The following is an 18,002-nucleotide window of genomic DNA, read 5'->3' as shown; positions in this document are numbered from 1 at the left end:
TAGGCACAGTAAGAGATTAACAACAATAAGTAATAATAAAATACAACAATTATAACTACATACTGTAATAAAAGTTAGGTGAATGTGGTCTCTCTCTCTCTCAGAATACCTTATTGTACTGTACTCACCCTTCTTATGATGATGGGAGATAATAAAATTCCTACACGGTGAGGGGAATGACATAGGCATCTGACAGCATTAAGCTACTATATAGGCCTTCCTTTTTTTTTTCTTTTTTTAAGATTTTATTTATTTATTTAAGAGAGAGCACGAAAGCAGGGAGGGTCAGAGGGAGAAGCAGACTCCCCACGAGGCAGGGAGCCTGATGTGGGACTCGATCCCGGGGCTCCAGGATCATAACCTGAGTAGAAGGCAGACGCTTAACCGACTGAGCCCCCCAGGCACCCTATATAGACCTTCTGATGTTCTGTCGCAAGGAGGATTCTCTGCTTCTGAACTGTAGTTTACCACGGATAACCAATTTAACAAATATTCCACGTATTGGATGAGGTTTGCAACAAGGGAACAGACTGCTTTAGGGCTACATACTTTTTAAATGGGGCTCTTTTCAGTGGCGTCCCCAGATATTTCGCTCCTGTTTTGTGTTCATGCACCAATGTGTAAAGATGTGCTTCACTAAGTACTTAAGTCAGAATTCAGTCTCTTGCTGTATCTTCTTGGGCTGCGTTCTCCTCCTGTCAGATTTGGCAAGACTGAAAAAGTCAGTTGTCTGTTTATTTTCAAGAGAAGCCGTTAAGGCTACAAACCTTAGCACGATCATCCTTAGAGTGTTTTCTTTTTGGACAAGGAGAAGCATTGTGTTGTTCTTTTTAAGGTGCTCAGACGCTCGGTGAAATGCCAGGATCCGAGAACTTTGGCAGGGAGGGGGAGTGAGGGCAGGTGCTCTGCTTTGCGTGCCCCATTAGAAGGCTTGACGTTTAACAGCACCACAGTCCTTTTAGTTAGAGCTAGCATAGTTTTATCTGTAAATCCTACACAGGTCACTGCCATGTTATCACGGAAGTCCCAGACTGGAGCTAAGCACTGTATTCAATGTGGTGAAGAGCATCTCCTGGCAGGAAGACATCTTTAGCAGGCATCCCGCATTCTGTGACTTCTTGACCCGGTCCATGGCTTCTGAATTGGAGAAAGACAGGCCTAAAACATATAGTAATATTTTCAAAGGAAATAGCATAGTGGTTAAGAGCACACATTTTGGAATCCAACCGTTTGGCTTCAGATCCCACCTCTGTCTGTTCACACTTAAACCACAGACCAATGCTGGAGTCATGTTATCATTTGCACTGATGGCAAACCATTTATTGGGTAAATACCTCCATAAGGACAGACACACCTCTTTGAGGACCTGCTGTTACTACTAACCTATTTTCAGCTATTCCATATGTGGTGCCCCTTTAATATCAGGGATCAAGGTATTCTTGATCAGTCTACTGTCAGGTGGTTTTCCGATTTCAGTTTTATCTTACATTTCATTGTTGCTTTCCTGGCAATTAATCGGGCTTTAATTTTTACACCACACAGGCTCAAACAACTGCTAAGGATTATCATTCAGCGTACATTGAAATTTCATTCCACTGATGCTACTCCCTTGCAGAGGCCCTAGGATTTATTTTTCTAGTTGTTCTGCTGCTTGTGCTGTTTTCCTCAGATCTGCTAGTAGACCCAGCCAGACACCCTTTACTTACCCTACCGCACAGAGTGGTATTTCTTGCTTGTGTAGTAATTCTGTGCATAGAGTTCAGAATGTAGTGGTACGATGGCCCATTCCAAACACTCTGGGAAGGGCTTTCTTATTTGTAAAGCCAAACCTTGTCCTAATCCTAGTAGTCATACCAAACACTGACTCTTCGACAGATTAGTGTCTGTGACTGCATTCCTTATGTATAAAATAAGCATAATGACTGTACCCCCAGTGAGGTTGTCGGTAAGATAGATGACATGCACGTGTAAAAGTTCATAGACCAAAGCCACTGTTATTTTTTTTTTTAAAAGATTTTGTTTATTTATTCGACAGAGATAGAGACAGCCAGCAAGAGACGGAACATAAGCAGGGGGAGTGGGAGAGGAAGAAGCAGGCTCATAGCAGAAAAGCCTGATGTGTGGCTCGATCCCATAACGCAGGGATCACGCCCTGAGCTGAATGCAGACGCTTAACCGCTGTGCCACCCAGGCGCCCCCAAAGCCACTGTTATTAACCACTCTCACTACTGTTACTCTTATTCTCTTATTTTTATATAATCTGTTTTTGTCCACCAGCCACCCTGTGTCTGAGTTAGCCTCAGTTGCTGTACCAGAATGCTGTAGACAGGGTGGGGGCTTAAACAATAGATATTGATTACTTGCAGTTCTGGAGGCTAGAAGTCCAAGGTCAGGGTGCTTGCATGGTTGGACTCTGGTACAGGTCATCTTCCTGGTTTATAGACAGAGAGCTATGTTCTTGTTATCTCCTCACATCAGAGAGGGAAAGAGGGCTTGTTCTCTTTCTTTTCTTGTCGGGACACTAATCTCATCGTGGGGGCTCTATCCTTATGACCTGATTACCTCCCAAAGATCCCACCTCCTAGTACCACCATGTTGGATGTTAGGGTTTCAGTATATGAATTTGGGGAGGACACACACATGCAGACCTACACTTTGGGCAACTTGTTGCTTTAGTAACTGAGCTGTTCCGTGTTCCTTCTAGGAGGGGAAAGGAAAGGAGAGAGTGCATAAGGGGATCTCTCTTTGCCTCCTCCTCCGTAAGCCATCCCCTAATCCAAAGTGGAACAGTCTCCTTCTGAGGTTAGAAAGAAGGCAGTCTGTGTTATAAGGAAACAAGGTTCATTACATATATTCAGCACTTCGGTCTGTATTAGATGCCATCCACCTGCCGGAAAAGTCAATAGCAAGGTCCTTGCCCGGTTTTACACAGAGAAACATTGCATAGGGAGGTTTGCTTCATAACCATAGCTTCCTGTGAAAGATAGAACTTGGCCCAACATCAGCAGGGAGCGTTCTTGAGTGCTGTGTTACATTTTCTTGCAGAAAACTGGAAAGATCACTGAAAAGAAAATCTATTTCGAATGGATAGGACTTAATGAGAACTGATTTTTTTTTAATGCATTAATTTTATAATCTAGTAGCATAGTAAATCAATACTGGGTATATTAAACAAAGTGTTTTTCTTTTGAAGATATTCTGGAGTGTGTACAATAACATCCCTCCTGTGACTAGCCTGCCTTTGAGATGTAGTTATCATTTAATGAGAGGAGAGAGGCGACCACTTTGGTAAGTGTCTCACTTGTAATTTGAGGTTAAGGTGGGAGGCAAATGGTTGTGAACCTCATAAAATATTTACGTCATGCCAAATTGGAATGCCAAAGTCATTTTCTCCTGGTAATGATGGAAAGTAATTTTAGCTCTTACTTAATTATGAAGGAAGCCGCTGCCCACTTTCCCTTTCACCCCGGGCTCCACGGTGATGAGTAGGTTTCTCAGTGTTCCCCACTGAACACCCCATTGTGGTCTCACCAAAAATGGGTCATTGTTCGCACGCCAAAGTTATGATGCAGCTTTTTGTATGGGGTGGTGCTGCATTTTGGTTTGTTCTTTCATTTGCACGATAATGACCTAGACAGTGGAGTGTAGAAGCATCTAGGCTGGTGGGAGATGAGAGGAACAGAGGGGGTATCCACGTCTGCTGGACCGTTGAACCTCAGACACACCTCTCACCTGGAACCCATAGAAAGTGTGGGAGACAGGTCATGGCACAGCCCGGGGTCTAGAGGAAGGGATCCTTCTTTAAATAGCTTGGTGTAGTGATCAGCATGGTGGGCAATGAGTCTGTTTGCTTAGGCTGGAGTCCCAATTAGTAATAAATTCTTATATCGTGTCCCTCAACTGTTCTAAGTAACTGCGATGTCCACTGCTAAGGCTGATTTCTGCCATACCTGAGTGCTCAAATGTTATTAGGAATCTGATGCTGTCTATCAGATTAGGTTTCTTGCCTCTGAGTTGGTGTAGTTTTTCTGACAGGTTCTCCCATTCGTGGTGGCAGAATGGCTCTCATGAGCTGCAGTCTTACACCCTACAAGTGTATCACTGTCAACCTTCACCAGACCGCATGAGATGCCAGGGCTGGCTGTCATTGGCCCACCATGGGCCCTTTACATCTCTGGCCACTCACAAGGACTAGAAAGAGGCAGTATTTTCATAGGCAAACCTGGGTCATAAGCCCATCTTTGAGGCTAGGATGCAGTGTCAACCCTGTTGGAATGGGTCCAACATAAAAGTAGGGGACAAATAGGGAAATTGGGTTACTTTTACCAGACGAGCAAGCATATACTGAACAGGAAAACACGGCGTATGCCCACCACAGGGGCCGAGTCTCCTATTAGGCATACAGTGAGAGGTTGATACAGGAATCAGACGAGGCAATGCCATGAATGTGGTACTGAAACATAAAGACCTTCACACATATAAAGTACTTGTATTAATTTGTCCATCCCCAGATAGCACAGGGAACCTCTCATCACCTCCTTCAGGGTGAGAAGCTGGTCACCCATTGCCACCCCTGCCATTGTGGCCACTGAATCCCACTTTCTTCCTTCCCCATCTCCACCCCATTTCTTTTTCTTTCCTCTGCTTCCTTTTCCAGTAAAAGGGCTGAGGGAGAGTTTATTGAAGAATGCTCCATTGTTTGTTGTTTTTAATGCCATCTGTGGTTAAACTAAATGCATGTAGAATTACTTAATCCTTGAGTATAATTTTAAACATCGGTCTCTATCCAGGGAAGAGGAGAGTAATGCAAAGGGAGGCGTATGGAAGATGAAAGTCCCCAAGGACAGCACGGTAGGTTTGTTCTGGTCCCCTTCTAGAGCTGGCTAAGTTTGGGGCTGTTGTTGACTGCATATGGTGACCATCTCACGCTTTTTAGGCAGTCCACTTGGTCGTCTCAGAACAGGACTGGGGGTGAGAACATCTGTTCTGACCTTCGTGATTTTCCAGCTCATAGTGGCACCTTGAAAATGTGGTATGGTGTTTCTCTATAGAAATGATGCAGCAGTGGGACTATATCGTAAATTCTGAAGAGCTACGCACTTCTAAACTTTACAGAAAGGCTGGTGATGGCAGTCATTTCCTCACCAGCCATGACTAACTTGTGGAAATTGGTATACATAGTGAGAAGCAGATTTCCTGCCCATCAAAGGCTTGCCCTTACTCCACTGAACTTGGTGCGGGGACAGGGGATGCGTGGAAGGCCATGCATCTTACCAGTTGGGGGCGTTTGGTGTGAGGCCCTGCCCAGCCTCCCTGTGGGACTGGCGAGAACCTGTTTGGTAGGATGATCTGCTGAGACAACTGGTTTCTAGTGGCCAAGCCTCAGGAGCCAAGATTTTCTAGAATAGGCTCAAATTTATCATACTGACTAAAAGTGAACATTCAAACCCATTCTTAAGCTTTGGGAAACCAAAACGCTTCTTTGAAAATGGATGAAAGGGCAGAAGCTACCCAAGTCACCTTTTCATGGTTTCTTTCATGTGGATAAGCTCAAAGAATTACAGTGTCTCCAGAGACCCATAGGTTTGAGTCATTTCCCTATAAGTACAAAACCTAAAGATGTGACCAGATTTATTTGTTAATGATGCAGACTGTCATCAAGATGCATAGCTCCAGGATTTGCCTGTTATTTGGCTTTCATAAAAAATGTCAGGGGGGCCAACAACCAGGCAAGGCCTGCGAAGCTCCTCCTGCCCCCCTTTAAAAGGAGAGAACGTAAGTTGTTTTTAATTTCAGTGAGAGGACGATTTCCTTTTCATGTGCTTTATTGACTCACACCAGACTTTGAGTTCTGGTTTAGAAACAATTGTGATGTCAGCTTTTGGGGAGCAGTAGCTGACGGGCACATTGCCCTTTCTCTCCTTAGCCATCTGCAGTCACAAATAATAGCACATTCACATCTGTCCAAGTGTCCTCTTCATTCACTGTCAGTTGTGGAGGAGTGGGAGTCTGGTGGGCCAACCTCGTCTGATGTCACGATGGGGGAGGGAACTTCCCCTTTCCCCTCACTTCCTTGCAACGCCCTCAGCTTCATCATGAACAGTGTAAGGCACCGCAGGTGGGACATAGAGAATGGGGAGGGTGATTTCCAGAAGGGAGACCAGCAGAGCCAAAGGGAGCATCTAGAAAAGGGAAAATAAAATCCTCCTTGAGAGTGAAAGGTCACGGTGCTTAACTGCTATCATCTTGGTTAAAAATTCAGCTAGGCTGCTTTCAGTTTATTAGAACATAGTAATAAACACAATTATTAATAGTTAATATGTAGCAAGCACCTGGCATAGAGCAAACATGCAAGCTATTTATGGAATGGATCTTAAATGTTAGCATTTTTTGCTGCAGTCACAATGCTAAACCCTTTGAATGCCCTTGTTGACTAATTTCATGGTCACAACAACCCTGGGAGGTCAGCCCCTTGTTATTCCCTGCTGGCCTGAGGAAACTGAAACACGCCCAGGGGTTGATAACCTGTCTGCTCACAGACTAAGCAGCCTGGCAGGATTCACACCCAGTTCTGGGAGAGTTCAGGGCCTGTGAACTCTGGCAAAGAAGATAAATGGGACTAAGAACTTTTCAAGGGGGAATAATTGGAAGAAATTTTAGGCCTCCAGCTACCCGTGAGTGCGTGCTGGCTGTGGACTGGATGGCCTTAGTAGATCTTGGGTAGAAGGGACTCCAGGTTTCTCACTTGCAGAAGGTGGATGGGAACATGTACTGATTTTTCCAGAGAGACGCATGCATGCATACACACAGCACGTTCTCCCCCTTAACATAAACAGTCTGTCTCTGGTGGATGGAAATTTGCAAGTCTCTAGTATTTACTAAACCAGAAATTTCCTTAAGTGCTCATCACTGTGGTAACCTTTTAAGTACCTCATAAACTGCAAGAAAAACGGCAGGGAGGGTTTGGGAGAGAAGGATTTTACTAATAAAATTCAACTATAAAATGTTGATACATTTTGAATCAGTGAAAGCTAAAGGAATTGGACACATTATAAGTCATTTGAAAGCATTACCCACCCATTCTTTTTCAACTTCATCAGGGTTTCACTAGAGATAGGCTCTGTGGCTTTGGACACAAAGTTTTATAGACACAAAGTTTATGACTTTGAATCTCTCGTATCTATCTGTGTAAAGGTACTTGTAAAACAATACAGTATATGCCACTATTGTGAGTGTTGACACCTGTGATCTGGGGATGTCTGTGGGCTCCAAATAACGGGCATGAACAGTGCATGTGAAGCTGAAGAAAATGTGACTTGTTTAGCTCCTGAAGATACTTGTCTAAAAATGTATGTGTTGTTATTGGTTTTTTGTTTTGTTTTTTTTGTTTTTGCTTTTTTTGTTTTTTTTTTTTTTTGGTTTTTTGTTTTTTTTAATTTTTTTGGTTTCGTTTGCTGTTTTTTATTCTTTTCCCATGCCAGTCCACAGTTTGGAAAGAGTTGTTGTTAGCGACAATCGGGGAACAGTTCACAGACTGTGCCGCTGCAGGTAAAGAAGCCCACGCCGTCGGTCACCTGCTCGTGTGTGCTTGGCTTGTGCTTGTCACTTGGACACGTTTGTTTCTGTGTGTTTGACTTTTGACATGTTTCAAAGTTCTTTACTCGGTAACTGTGAAGTTATAGGGTTTTTTTCATGTGGTTATGGCATTTTGTGTCATATGTGTATGTACACGTACATATTTATGTGTGTTATATGTATGTACATATGTATATGTGCATATATTTTTCCCCACGTAACATCTTAATAGTATCCACGAACATCTGTCCAAAATCAATGGGCAAAAAGAAAAGAAAAGAAAATTTGGTATCGGTTCGTTCTTAATACAGTTTGGGGTCGGTTGCTCATTCCAGTTCTTCCAGAGGGGTACGTGGTGTCTAGTGGAGTGTGGGGCTAGGAAGCACAGTCCCTTCTGTACCCCCTAGTTTTTCTCCCTTACTCCTGTCCCGCTGTTGGGCCCCTGCTCAAAGACACTTACAGAGGCTCGGCGGGGATGTACTCCCCATTAGGACTTATAACCCCACAACTGAAGCTCAAACAGAAGGGTCCTCAGGCATTTTCAAATACTGAGTGAATTTCTCAGAGCCTCCGTAAGTCCATTTTTATTTTGCTTTGTTTCTATCATGAAACCACTCAAAGAGGAGAAGAATTGAATTGCTTATTTAACGTTTTGTTTTCTTCCTGGCTAGTTCCTTCAGAAGGCTTCTGATGTAACATTTAGAATAACACTTTACCTGTTCAGCTTTCAGTTAAACATTTTTCTCCTTAGCTAATTAGTACTGATTAATGAGTCCCCAGATGTCTTCGATGGTGCTATCTTCCCCCTCTCCCCCAGGCCGAGTCACTGCCATGGCAAGCTTCAAATTCACCTACTAGTGTTTCCATAATTCTCCTTTTGTTTTGCTTCCTTATTACACCAGCTTTCGTTCCCTTAAGACAAAACCTGGGTTACGATGAAATTGTCTAAAAAGTACAGATTCCTTCTGTTTTAACAGAGAATAGTCAGCAACTTCACAATATGGAGCCAAAAATGTGTCCTAGGTATAATTATAAACACATAAATCCCTGGGAGAGGAAGTTTCCTGTGCGAATTATTCCTGTTTCCAGAACCAGGGAAAATAGTCTAAGTAATAATAAACAGGCACGATTGAGTAAAGAAGGCCTGTTGTTCCGAGGTTGACTTAGGAAACCAGTGCACCATTAACTGTCTGTTAAGCATTAGCTCTTCCATTGCCCCCGCTCTGCCACCTGAAGCAAGTCAGCCAGTCTCTCTGGGCCTCACTTCCCCCTTCCCTAAACAGTGGCTCCTCCTAGCTCATATGCTGCCAGCACCCTAAAATAATTAGGGTTTTGCTGGTCGATTCTACTTACGAATATTACATGATTGCTGACGGATCTGCCTTTGCATAAGAGTTGCAGCCTTTTACCACGCCGCTTCTGAAAGTGCTATGCCAGGAGGAGCCACCTAGTTACCAAAAGCCAAGCCAAACTGAAATCCTGACGGCTCAGCACATCCAGCAGCCTTCAATTACAGCACCCTCTGGCCAATAGTGTAGAAATGGGCCATCCCCAAAGACCGGAGAATGCTGATGTTTTTCATTAAAAGGCTGACCTAGTGTCTTCATGGCCATTCTTGAAAATGGTAATGAAAATGGAATGTGCGGGGCTTCCCTCTTCACTTGCTGATTTTCCGCTCACAAAGAAGTTCTGGTAGTGAGCTGGAGCAAGTGTCCATTGAAGGTGTAAATTCAAAAATAAGAAACCTGAACTAAAACAAATTTTTGACGCAACAAAGTTTTTCTCTTGGCTAAGGGATGGCCGGGACCAGGTCCTATTTATTTTTTGGAAATTTTGATTTAAATGTGACATATATACTGAAAAGTACACAAATTGTCATGACGTGTACTGCTTGATAAATAGTCAGAGTCAACAGATCCCCATAATTACATCCAGATCAGGGAGCAAGCAGAATGTTACTCACCCCCCAGAATCCCTCCTTGCCCTCCCTTCCTCCAAAGGTGGCCACCAATCTGGCTTCTGATGCCATAAGCCGATTTTGCCTGTTTTCAAACGTTGATGTAAATGGCATCATTTAGTGTCAAGTCATACACATTTAGAAGGAAAGAAGGGAGGGAGGGTGGGAATGAAGGAGGGGAAGGAAGGAAGGAAGGAGGAAACAAAGGAATTATTTTACTAAAGATGAATTCCTTTAGTAAATTAGATGTGCCCTTTTTTAGATTGTACCAGAATACTAGAATGTTTTAGGGGCGCCTGGGTGGCTCAGTCCTTAAGCGTCTGCCTTTGGCTCAGGGCATGACCCTGGCGTTATGGGATCGAGCCCCGCATCAGGCTCCTCTGCTGGGAGCCTGCTTCTTCCTCTCCCACTCCCCCTGCTTGTGTTCCCTCTCTCACTGGTGGTCTCTCTCTCTGTCAAATAAGTAAATAAAGTCTTTAAAAAAAAAAAAAAGAATACTAGAATGTTTTAACCCCCAGAAGACAATTGGACAAATTGATGGTATAAATATTCAGATGTACAGATTTAGAGCAAATTAGGCAAATTAGACAAAGCATATTAACTAAAGCAAAATTCCCTAATTTTGATAATGCTCTTCTTTCGCACTTTATGTATAGATGCTGAGCATGCAAATACAGAGAGCTGACCCTGTCTCATTAATATGACATGAGCACGTAAACCAGGAGTCAGAACCCTTTATTCCCGTCATTTTGCCACAAATTAACATACACTAAGTGGGTGCAAGGAAGCATATGACGGTACAGAGCCTTCATATCTAGCCACCATTCTCAAATATCTACAGAGTGGCCCCCAACTCAGAATTTAGTTAAAAATAAATAAAAGACCTACATTCATCAGTATCAATGAATGTTTAATGTCCATTCACAGAAGTCCTAGAATAGCAGAGCCACACTCAGAAGATATTTACTCTCCCTTTATATACGGTGCTGACAGATGGTCACCAGTTCTCTAGCCCAAAGTTCGAAATGCCAAAACCTGGAGGGGAATGGCCAGAGAGAAGCACTGGAGAGCAGAAAGAATGAAAAGGGAAGGAGCAGACAAGCAAACCACACAAAAACGGAATGAACTTCTTAGAGCACACAGTCTGGGTCCAGTTAGTATTGGGGCGAATAGCACTAACCACCCCACGATCCCTGAACACTTGGCAGGAAGTCAGGAGAAATACTTGCTGTTCTTAACAAAGACAGTCAAGCCTCGAGGAAAAGTTCATTTGAGTTCACTTGGCTTTCAGAGGACAGAGCATTATGCAACCCATTTTAGAAAAAGTCTCATCAAAACAGACTAAGAAATAAGTCAAAAAGCTTTGGTAACATGTTAAAAAGGATAAATTACTTATCTGGAAAATTCGTTTGGCTGGAACATGATGTTTATCTAAGTCCCTGGGTAAATGTGATGTGCCTGTTGCAGCTTTTGTCCACTAGCTTGCTTTCTGTCCAGCGGTTCCCCTTAGAAACGGTATTTATTACATGTTCTCTTGTGCCACTTTCTTTTTATTATCTTATCCATAATTTACAGCTAAGACGATAAGTGCTTAAAAAGCAATGCAGACAGACTTGGAAGTATCACTCATTTCTCTCTTCCCTGCTTTCCCCTCAGATGACGAAGTCATAGGAGTCAGTGTCAGCGTTCGGGACCGGGAAGATGTCGTCCAAGTCTGGAATGTAAACGCCTCTTTAGTGGGTGAAGCGACCGTGTTAGAAAAGATCTATGAACTTCTGCCCCACATATCTTTTAAAGCAGTATTTTATAAACGTAAGTGCTTTATTTTGGTTATTTCTTTCTAGCTTATTCTATCATTACTTTTAAAGATAGAGACTATGTTGCAAATGGGGTGAAGGCAGAATCACTCAAAATTCTATATAATCCAGAAAGTAATTCACTAAAATACACATAAGTGTTTAAAAAAAAAAAAGGTCAGTCTCAAGAAATTGAGATTTTATTGTCACCTAAACACATGGATCAGAAAAGGTGATATGTATTGTGCTTGTTATTTCAAAAATTTAAATCTGATCTTAAATTTGTCATTCTCAGAAAAAAAAATTACCTTCTATTTGAAGCAACAATAACAAAAATGTTATTATATGAGCTGGCAGGTAGATATTCAATCATCCCTTCATAAACAGGAATTTATAATGTATAACATCTGTATTTGTGGAGGAACTTGTTCTGAGCGTAGGGGTGATTGAATGTTCTACTGAAATGCTAATACTTCCTCATTACGGAAGACCGTGACACAGAACGAAAGAGAATTCACGCACAGTGGTGAAATGTTAACAGTATGAATAGGTGTGTGGACCCATTGTTTCCATCATGATTCATGTTCATTGCTTTGTGTGCTCTTTTGAAAAAGCCATCTTTTTCATAATGAAAACAGCTTAGTGCTATTAAACCAATGTTTGGTAGATCAACTGCAGGTTACACTTTCAACAGTGAGTTCAAGAAAAGTATTGACAGCCCCACATACACATCTGATAAATTCCTATTTCCCAAACCATTCCAAGAGCCAATAACCCAATTTCTTTTAACTGTGTAGTATTTCATTGACTCTAAGATGCCTTTGATGATAAGTATTATTTTACAATTACAAAGAAAGAAAAATTAAAGGTTCCCAATTAAGCTATGATGTATTATTGATTCCAGGGGTCTTCCCAGGTGGGGAGGGGAGTGCATCTTAGTCTTGTTGAAATACGCTCCATTATTATTTCACTTTTCCCAGCCCCTTGCCGAAAAGGAGGAAAAAAAAATCAAATGTTCTTTTGGGATTGTCTTGCTATGATAGAGGTTATTAAAACAAAGGCCTCCCTCGAAGGAATCATAAAATCACAGGCCAAATGATTTAGATTTTAAGCAATGAGACTGATATGTTCTCTGCAGATATTCAGCAAGTGCTTAGCTTCTGAATCTTAAATGAGAGTTTAAATACAAGAGACAGAAAGATGGCCCTGCAGAAGTTGATTCTGGGCTGCGCAGTGTGGAAATTGCACATTTGGAGATGCAATTTTCAGTCCTTGGGGAACATTAATTGTATTTTCAACCCAGATATTAATTGAAAGGTCACCCAGGGTCTTTTCTTGTTTTTCTACTTCACAAGACTAACTCTCTGGAGGGAAGAGTGTTTGATGGCCATTTATGAATGGGGCTACAGCATTCTTTACCCCCTTTGAACCAGCTCCACGTTTGACTCCAAAGAGGAGAGAAGCAATTTGGAATCATCAAGTCAGGCACTCTGAATTTTTGTTGCCCTTCCACTGTGTGACCTCGCGCAGGTCACAGCTTCTCATCCTTTTACTTTCTCATCAAAATATTGAGGAGGTTGGTCTTAAATGATCTCCAAGGTTCCTTCCACTTCAAAATTCTCTGATTAAATTTCCAAGTAACATGGTTAGCAGCAGGTCCAAGATGATAGGAGTATTTCACTAGAAAATTAAGCCACAGAGTGGTTAGGCTCCTTGTTAGGGCAGTGGTAATAATCAGGTAAGACTGAACAAGGATGAGTCACTGCTTAGTTGTTGTGATGGCTTGGGGGGGATGGGGGAGGGCGCGCCAAATAAGGGGCAGAAGTTGCAACCTGGCCGGTTGAATCAAGCTGAATAGATGCCCTAAAGATAGATGCCATTGTGAAGTTTGTGAGTAATGCAGAACTGGCTAGGGTCTCCGTAGAAATCCATATTTTAATGGCATAAATTAACATTTTAAAGACTCAAAGATTATTCAAATAAAAATTTGAATTGGAAAAAACAAGCAATTCTCTTTATTTTATATAAAGCAGGCAGTCCTTTACTCAGTAGGATTATTATACACCACGTGCTGCAGAATTGATTTGGGAAAATGAGGTGTGGGCAGAAAGCTTACTCACAGCATGATGAAGAACAGTTGTAGGGTGAGCTAAGTTAGAAATGGCCAACTCCATGCTTTTGTTCTGTCTTGTTAATAGGATCCTGGTGTAAGTATTCACAAGGGTGCAGAAGCCAGGTGACACGGTGGATTTTCCACGTAGAAAGAGCCCAAGCGTATTCGGTCAAGGCCCCCAGCAGGGGACAGGAGGAGTGGGCTGTTGTTAAGTTATACAGGATTTGGATGAAGATTAATTATTTGACAGAGACACTCACAATGTACAGAGACCCTTCCCCCCCGCAGTGCTACCCTTCCCCCCACACCCATTCGTTACGTTCTTCAGAGCAGCTGAATGACATCTTTTCTGATGGGAGAATTACTTAGAGCAGAGGTTGGCACACTGTGAACCTTTTGCCAAATCTGCCCCCTCCTTGCCTTCTTTGGTAGGGCTGCTGCTAAGAAAGGTTTTCACATTTTTAAGTGGTTGGAAAAAATCAAGGGAGGAACGACATTTTGTAACACATGAAAATTGTATGAAATTCAAATTTCCGTGTCCATATATAGATAAAGTGTATCGGCACCAGTGGTGCCCGTTTGTGCACATACCGTGTGTGGCTGCGTTCGTGCTAACGGTGGCAGAGTTCATCACTGGGACAGAGACCGTGTGGCCTGCAGAGCGTAAAATATCTACTCTCTGCCCCTTTCGGGAGCAAGTTCTCTGGACTCCTGGTTTCGAGAATTCTATATTCTCTTTCCACCAAGGCTCACCCAAGGCTGGAAGAACTTCTGTCTCACAGGACTCCCCCAGTTCTGAATGTTCTATTTTGCTAGTTCCATAGCCCCTCAGTGACAGGACTTCAGGATCTCAGCCATGACCGCCGCAGCCTGTCCCTCACATTCAGAGTAATGACAATCTCCAGACAGTCCCTATCTCTTGATTTATCCCTTGGAGCCCAGCGTCGCTAAGACGTCTGGGCCTCCCCCACTTGACCCTGCAGCACTGTATATTTTACTGCAGAACAGAGCATGCTTGCTTCGGTACCAGCCCTAAAAATCTGTTTTAAAGAGAAAAAAAAAAGTTAAGTATTTGTAAAGTTCTACATATGAGAAGCATTCAGTTAAATCATTTTGGATTGTAGGCTCTCCTTAGGAATTGAACCAACTCATGGTAACCCTGGGAGCTGTAGGTATGCTTCCCCCAGGATTTTATCCAAGTGAAGAACAGGTTGGGGCAAACATCCAGGATGAAGGGGAAATGGTCCCTTTGCCCACCGAAGTCACCCCTTCAGACACTAGTCTGAAGTATTTAGTCTCTATTAAAAACAGAAATGGGAGGGGCTTGACAGGTGAAATGGGCCAGCCCATCCGTGCCTTCCTAGGACATCATTCACTGCCCATGGGGGGAGGGTGTAGGAAGTTCTGAGTTGCCTTCAGCTTTATCAGACCCAAGCCCCAGCGACTTTTCCCCTCCAGAGAAGAGGATCTGCCCTAGCGTCACGATGATGGTTAGTCAGATTCCAGGAAGTGGACTTTCACCCTTGACCTTTTTTGCCTTGGAGAAAATGTTATACATATTATGAATGTCTCATTTCCCGCTTCTACTTTATAAAATTTTAAGTCTTTGAAAGATATTTTTGATAGCGCAATTTTTTTATTCTAGGGTCCCTAACTGTAATTCATGATTTTGCAAGCCAGACAACAGGACTGGAAAAAAAATTTTTTTTAAACATGATGAAAAAATAAAAGAGCCATCCGTTTTATGAAATTTCATTTCCCACAGAGGGTGCTCAGAGGTGGGGGGATGTGATAGAATTGCTTACCCCCTTGTGTTGCTCTTTGCTTTGCTTTATTTTTGTTTGATTTTATTTCTAAAGATAGGTCCCTGCATGGTCCTGGCATGGGTAACATTGGGTCCCCCCACCCCATGCATCCCATGGGGCGCGATCCTCCCCCATAGCATTGGAGGCCCCGCATAGTCTCTTCATCTCTTGGGGATTACTCATCCTCTCGGCACAGCAAGAAGAAACAGGCAGCATGCCCATTGCTTGTTTATTCCTTGTTTTAATTTTCATGATTACGTTTCTCAGGAAATGCACGCCTTAGCTAACAGTTACTGGCACAAAAAGGTATTTGTGTTCTTGCCAGCCTTTGGGGAAACTGAATGAGATGCCTTAGAGAAGGGTTGCCCCATCCTTTGCTTAAAGTTTTCTTTCCTTTTTTTCTTTTTTGTTTTTTTCTGTCCTTTAGCCCATGAAGAGCATCATGCTTTTGAAGGTGGACGTGGAAAACACTAATTGCACACTCTGTAAAGAATTCTTTGTCCTTTGCTGATTGGTTTTGGAAACGGTCTTAACAGGAGGGAGAGTGAAGAGAAGACTTGCCGAAGCCTGATGCTGGTCCATTTAGAGTGGGTTTCTGTCCTTGCAGATGGGGCAATTAGGGCTCAAAGTGGCAGGTGGGGTGGGGGGGGACTGTGTGGGTTTCTACGGTCACATTACTTGCTTTTTTTTTTTTTTTTTTTTTTTTTTTTTGCTTTCTAAATTCTCTGTTCTTTTCACTCTGGGTTTTTGGTTTTTTTTTTTTTGGGGGGTCCTTTTAAATTTCCTTATTCAGTCTAATTATTGTTTTCTACACTCCCCTTTCATTGAGGCACAAGAAATCGGTTTCCCTTTAAGTAGCTCTGCTGTACCTAGTTAATGAGAATATGCCTAATCGTGATAATACTGCTTTTGAAAACACACTGTACTTGGAGGAATACTAGCTTGGTGAAACCTGTCTTGATTATTTGTTGTGACACATTCCTACACACTGTGCACTGGGCATTGTTTTTTTCTGTCCCAGGGAAAAGAAAAACCATACGTAATCTGATTTTGCACTGACAGCACACACATCTTTTATTTTTCCTTTTTAAACCCTTTTTTTTTTTTTTTTTTAGTGATAAAAGGAAAATAATAGTTGGGTTGCCTAACATGAAAACTATAATCATAGTTGAGTATTTCAGGATATAAATCCAACTCTAGGTCTTCACGCCCTCTGTGGAAGTATTTCTAACCAGAATTTCAATTTGGCCTTCTCAAAGGATAGGCATAGAGTGCTAGCAATGGATTTCTCCTGGTAGGAGACCTTGTATTTCTGATTTGAAGAGGTGGTGATATTTTAACTGTTTGCATTAAAGCTGCTTCTGAATTTTGGGTGTGTGTGCCCACTTAGGGCTTTCCAAATCCATTCGAACACACTTTGTTAGATTATCCCTTTTTCCTGCTCACACTGTATGTCATTTCCAATAATCAGTGGTCTTCCTGCCTGGGCAGCTCTCCCCTGCCTTTTTCATTTAGGAGCAGCAAGAGAAATCTCATTTCCAGGGTGAATGTGAACATTGGCAAAGTGGAACGTTGAGTGTATTCTGTTGATATTAATTTTTGGAATTGTTGATATATATATTGTATTATGTTACCAAAGAAATACCGGTTTTAGTAAAAGGAAATGGCCACCCTCTGGAACACTGAGACTCTTTCAAAAATGTGCCAATTTCCCTCTCTTGACTCTGCCAAGCCTCCTACTGCTTTTACCTGAAAAAGGCAGGGCCATTTGAAGACGCTTCCTCCTGCTGGCTTTTTCTGAGTCCAGGGAGCTCGTGCACACTTACACATTTCACAGAAAGGGCCCAGTGCTCAGAACTTTGTTGTACCCAGGATTTTTAATCCCTCTTGCAGTATTGACCAGCAGAGAGAGGTGGGGCCACTTCCAGCCTCCATCCTGTGTTTGTAAATAAAATTCTCCATTCAAACATTTTGAGGACTTTCAACGATATCTATTTATAAAAGTTGTGCCCTTCACTTGCATTAGTAATCACAACAACCATAATCTCAATGATCGTGGTTTTAAAAAACTCCTTTGTTTCTAAACTGAGTTTCTTCAGTGATTTCGGAATGAGGTATAAGGATATCAGACCCCTTTTGCAAAAGCCTGGAATTTGCTTCTCTAAACATTGTACTAACATCCAACTTATTTTTAAATTATTGATCAAGGATTTTTAAAAAATTATTCTGAACATGAACTTAAATTCTTTTTTATAATATAAGTATTTTTCTGATAGATTAGAAAAAAAGGATGATTGACCGACCTTCATTTTAATTGTCATATATATTTCCATAAGTAAATGGATTTTGAAGTATTTTTATTTTTATTGAACTTTATTTAAAGCATTGTGATGACATGTTCAGCTTCTGCATGTATGTAGCCTTTGAAGAAAAAATAAATAAATAGGAATGCTAGGCTCACATTAATGTTCTCGAGTTTCTGTTGTTTATGATTGTGGCACATGGCTTAACGCACAAAGTAGATTTTTGTCCCAGAGAACTTCTGCACCTATTTCTGACCCCGCGGAAAATACCAACTGTGAGAAGGATTTAATTTGCCAAATGTTAAGAACCTATTATCTAAATTACTTTAAGAGTGGATTTTGTCAGATTTTGCTTTGGAAATTGTTTTAATTGAATATTTAGTTCCTAATAGACTTTGTATGAACTAAGCTGATTTAATCAGTCTAAAAACCTCTCATTACCTTCTTGGATTA

At 42.0% G+C, this 18,002-nt stretch overlaps 1 protein-coding gene across 1 annotated transcript in view; it reads left to right on the top strand.

The window, feature by feature from the left end:
- Positions 1-17,712, top strand: part of EIF4E3 (eukaryotic translation initiation factor 4E family member 3) — a 41,952-nt gene extending 24,240 nt beyond the window's left edge. The window contains exons 4-8 of the mRNA XM_019794573.2: positions 3,194-3,288; positions 4,791-4,851; positions 7,482-7,548; positions 11,189-11,344; positions 15,674-17,712. Of these exons, the coding sequence (XP_019650132.2) occupies positions 3,194-3,288; positions 4,791-4,851; positions 7,482-7,548; positions 11,189-11,344; positions 15,674-15,720 (426 nt within the window). The 3' untranslated portion in view covers positions 15,721-17,712. The remainder of the gene's footprint in view (positions 1-3,193; positions 3,289-4,790; positions 4,852-7,481; positions 7,549-11,188; positions 11,345-15,673) is intronic.
- The last annotated feature ends 290 nt before the right edge of the window (positions 17,713-18,002 follow it).

This window comes from Ailuropoda melanoleuca, chromosome 4 (assembly GCF_002007445.2).
Source record: "Ailuropoda melanoleuca isolate Jingjing chromosome 4, ASM200744v2, whole genome shotgun sequence".
Classification (NCBI taxonomy): Eukaryota; Metazoa; Chordata; class Mammalia; order Carnivora; family Ursidae; genus Ailuropoda; species Ailuropoda melanoleuca.
The sequence above is the reverse complement of the archived record's forward strand: the minus strand, read 5'-3'. Positions and strand labels throughout refer to the sequence as shown.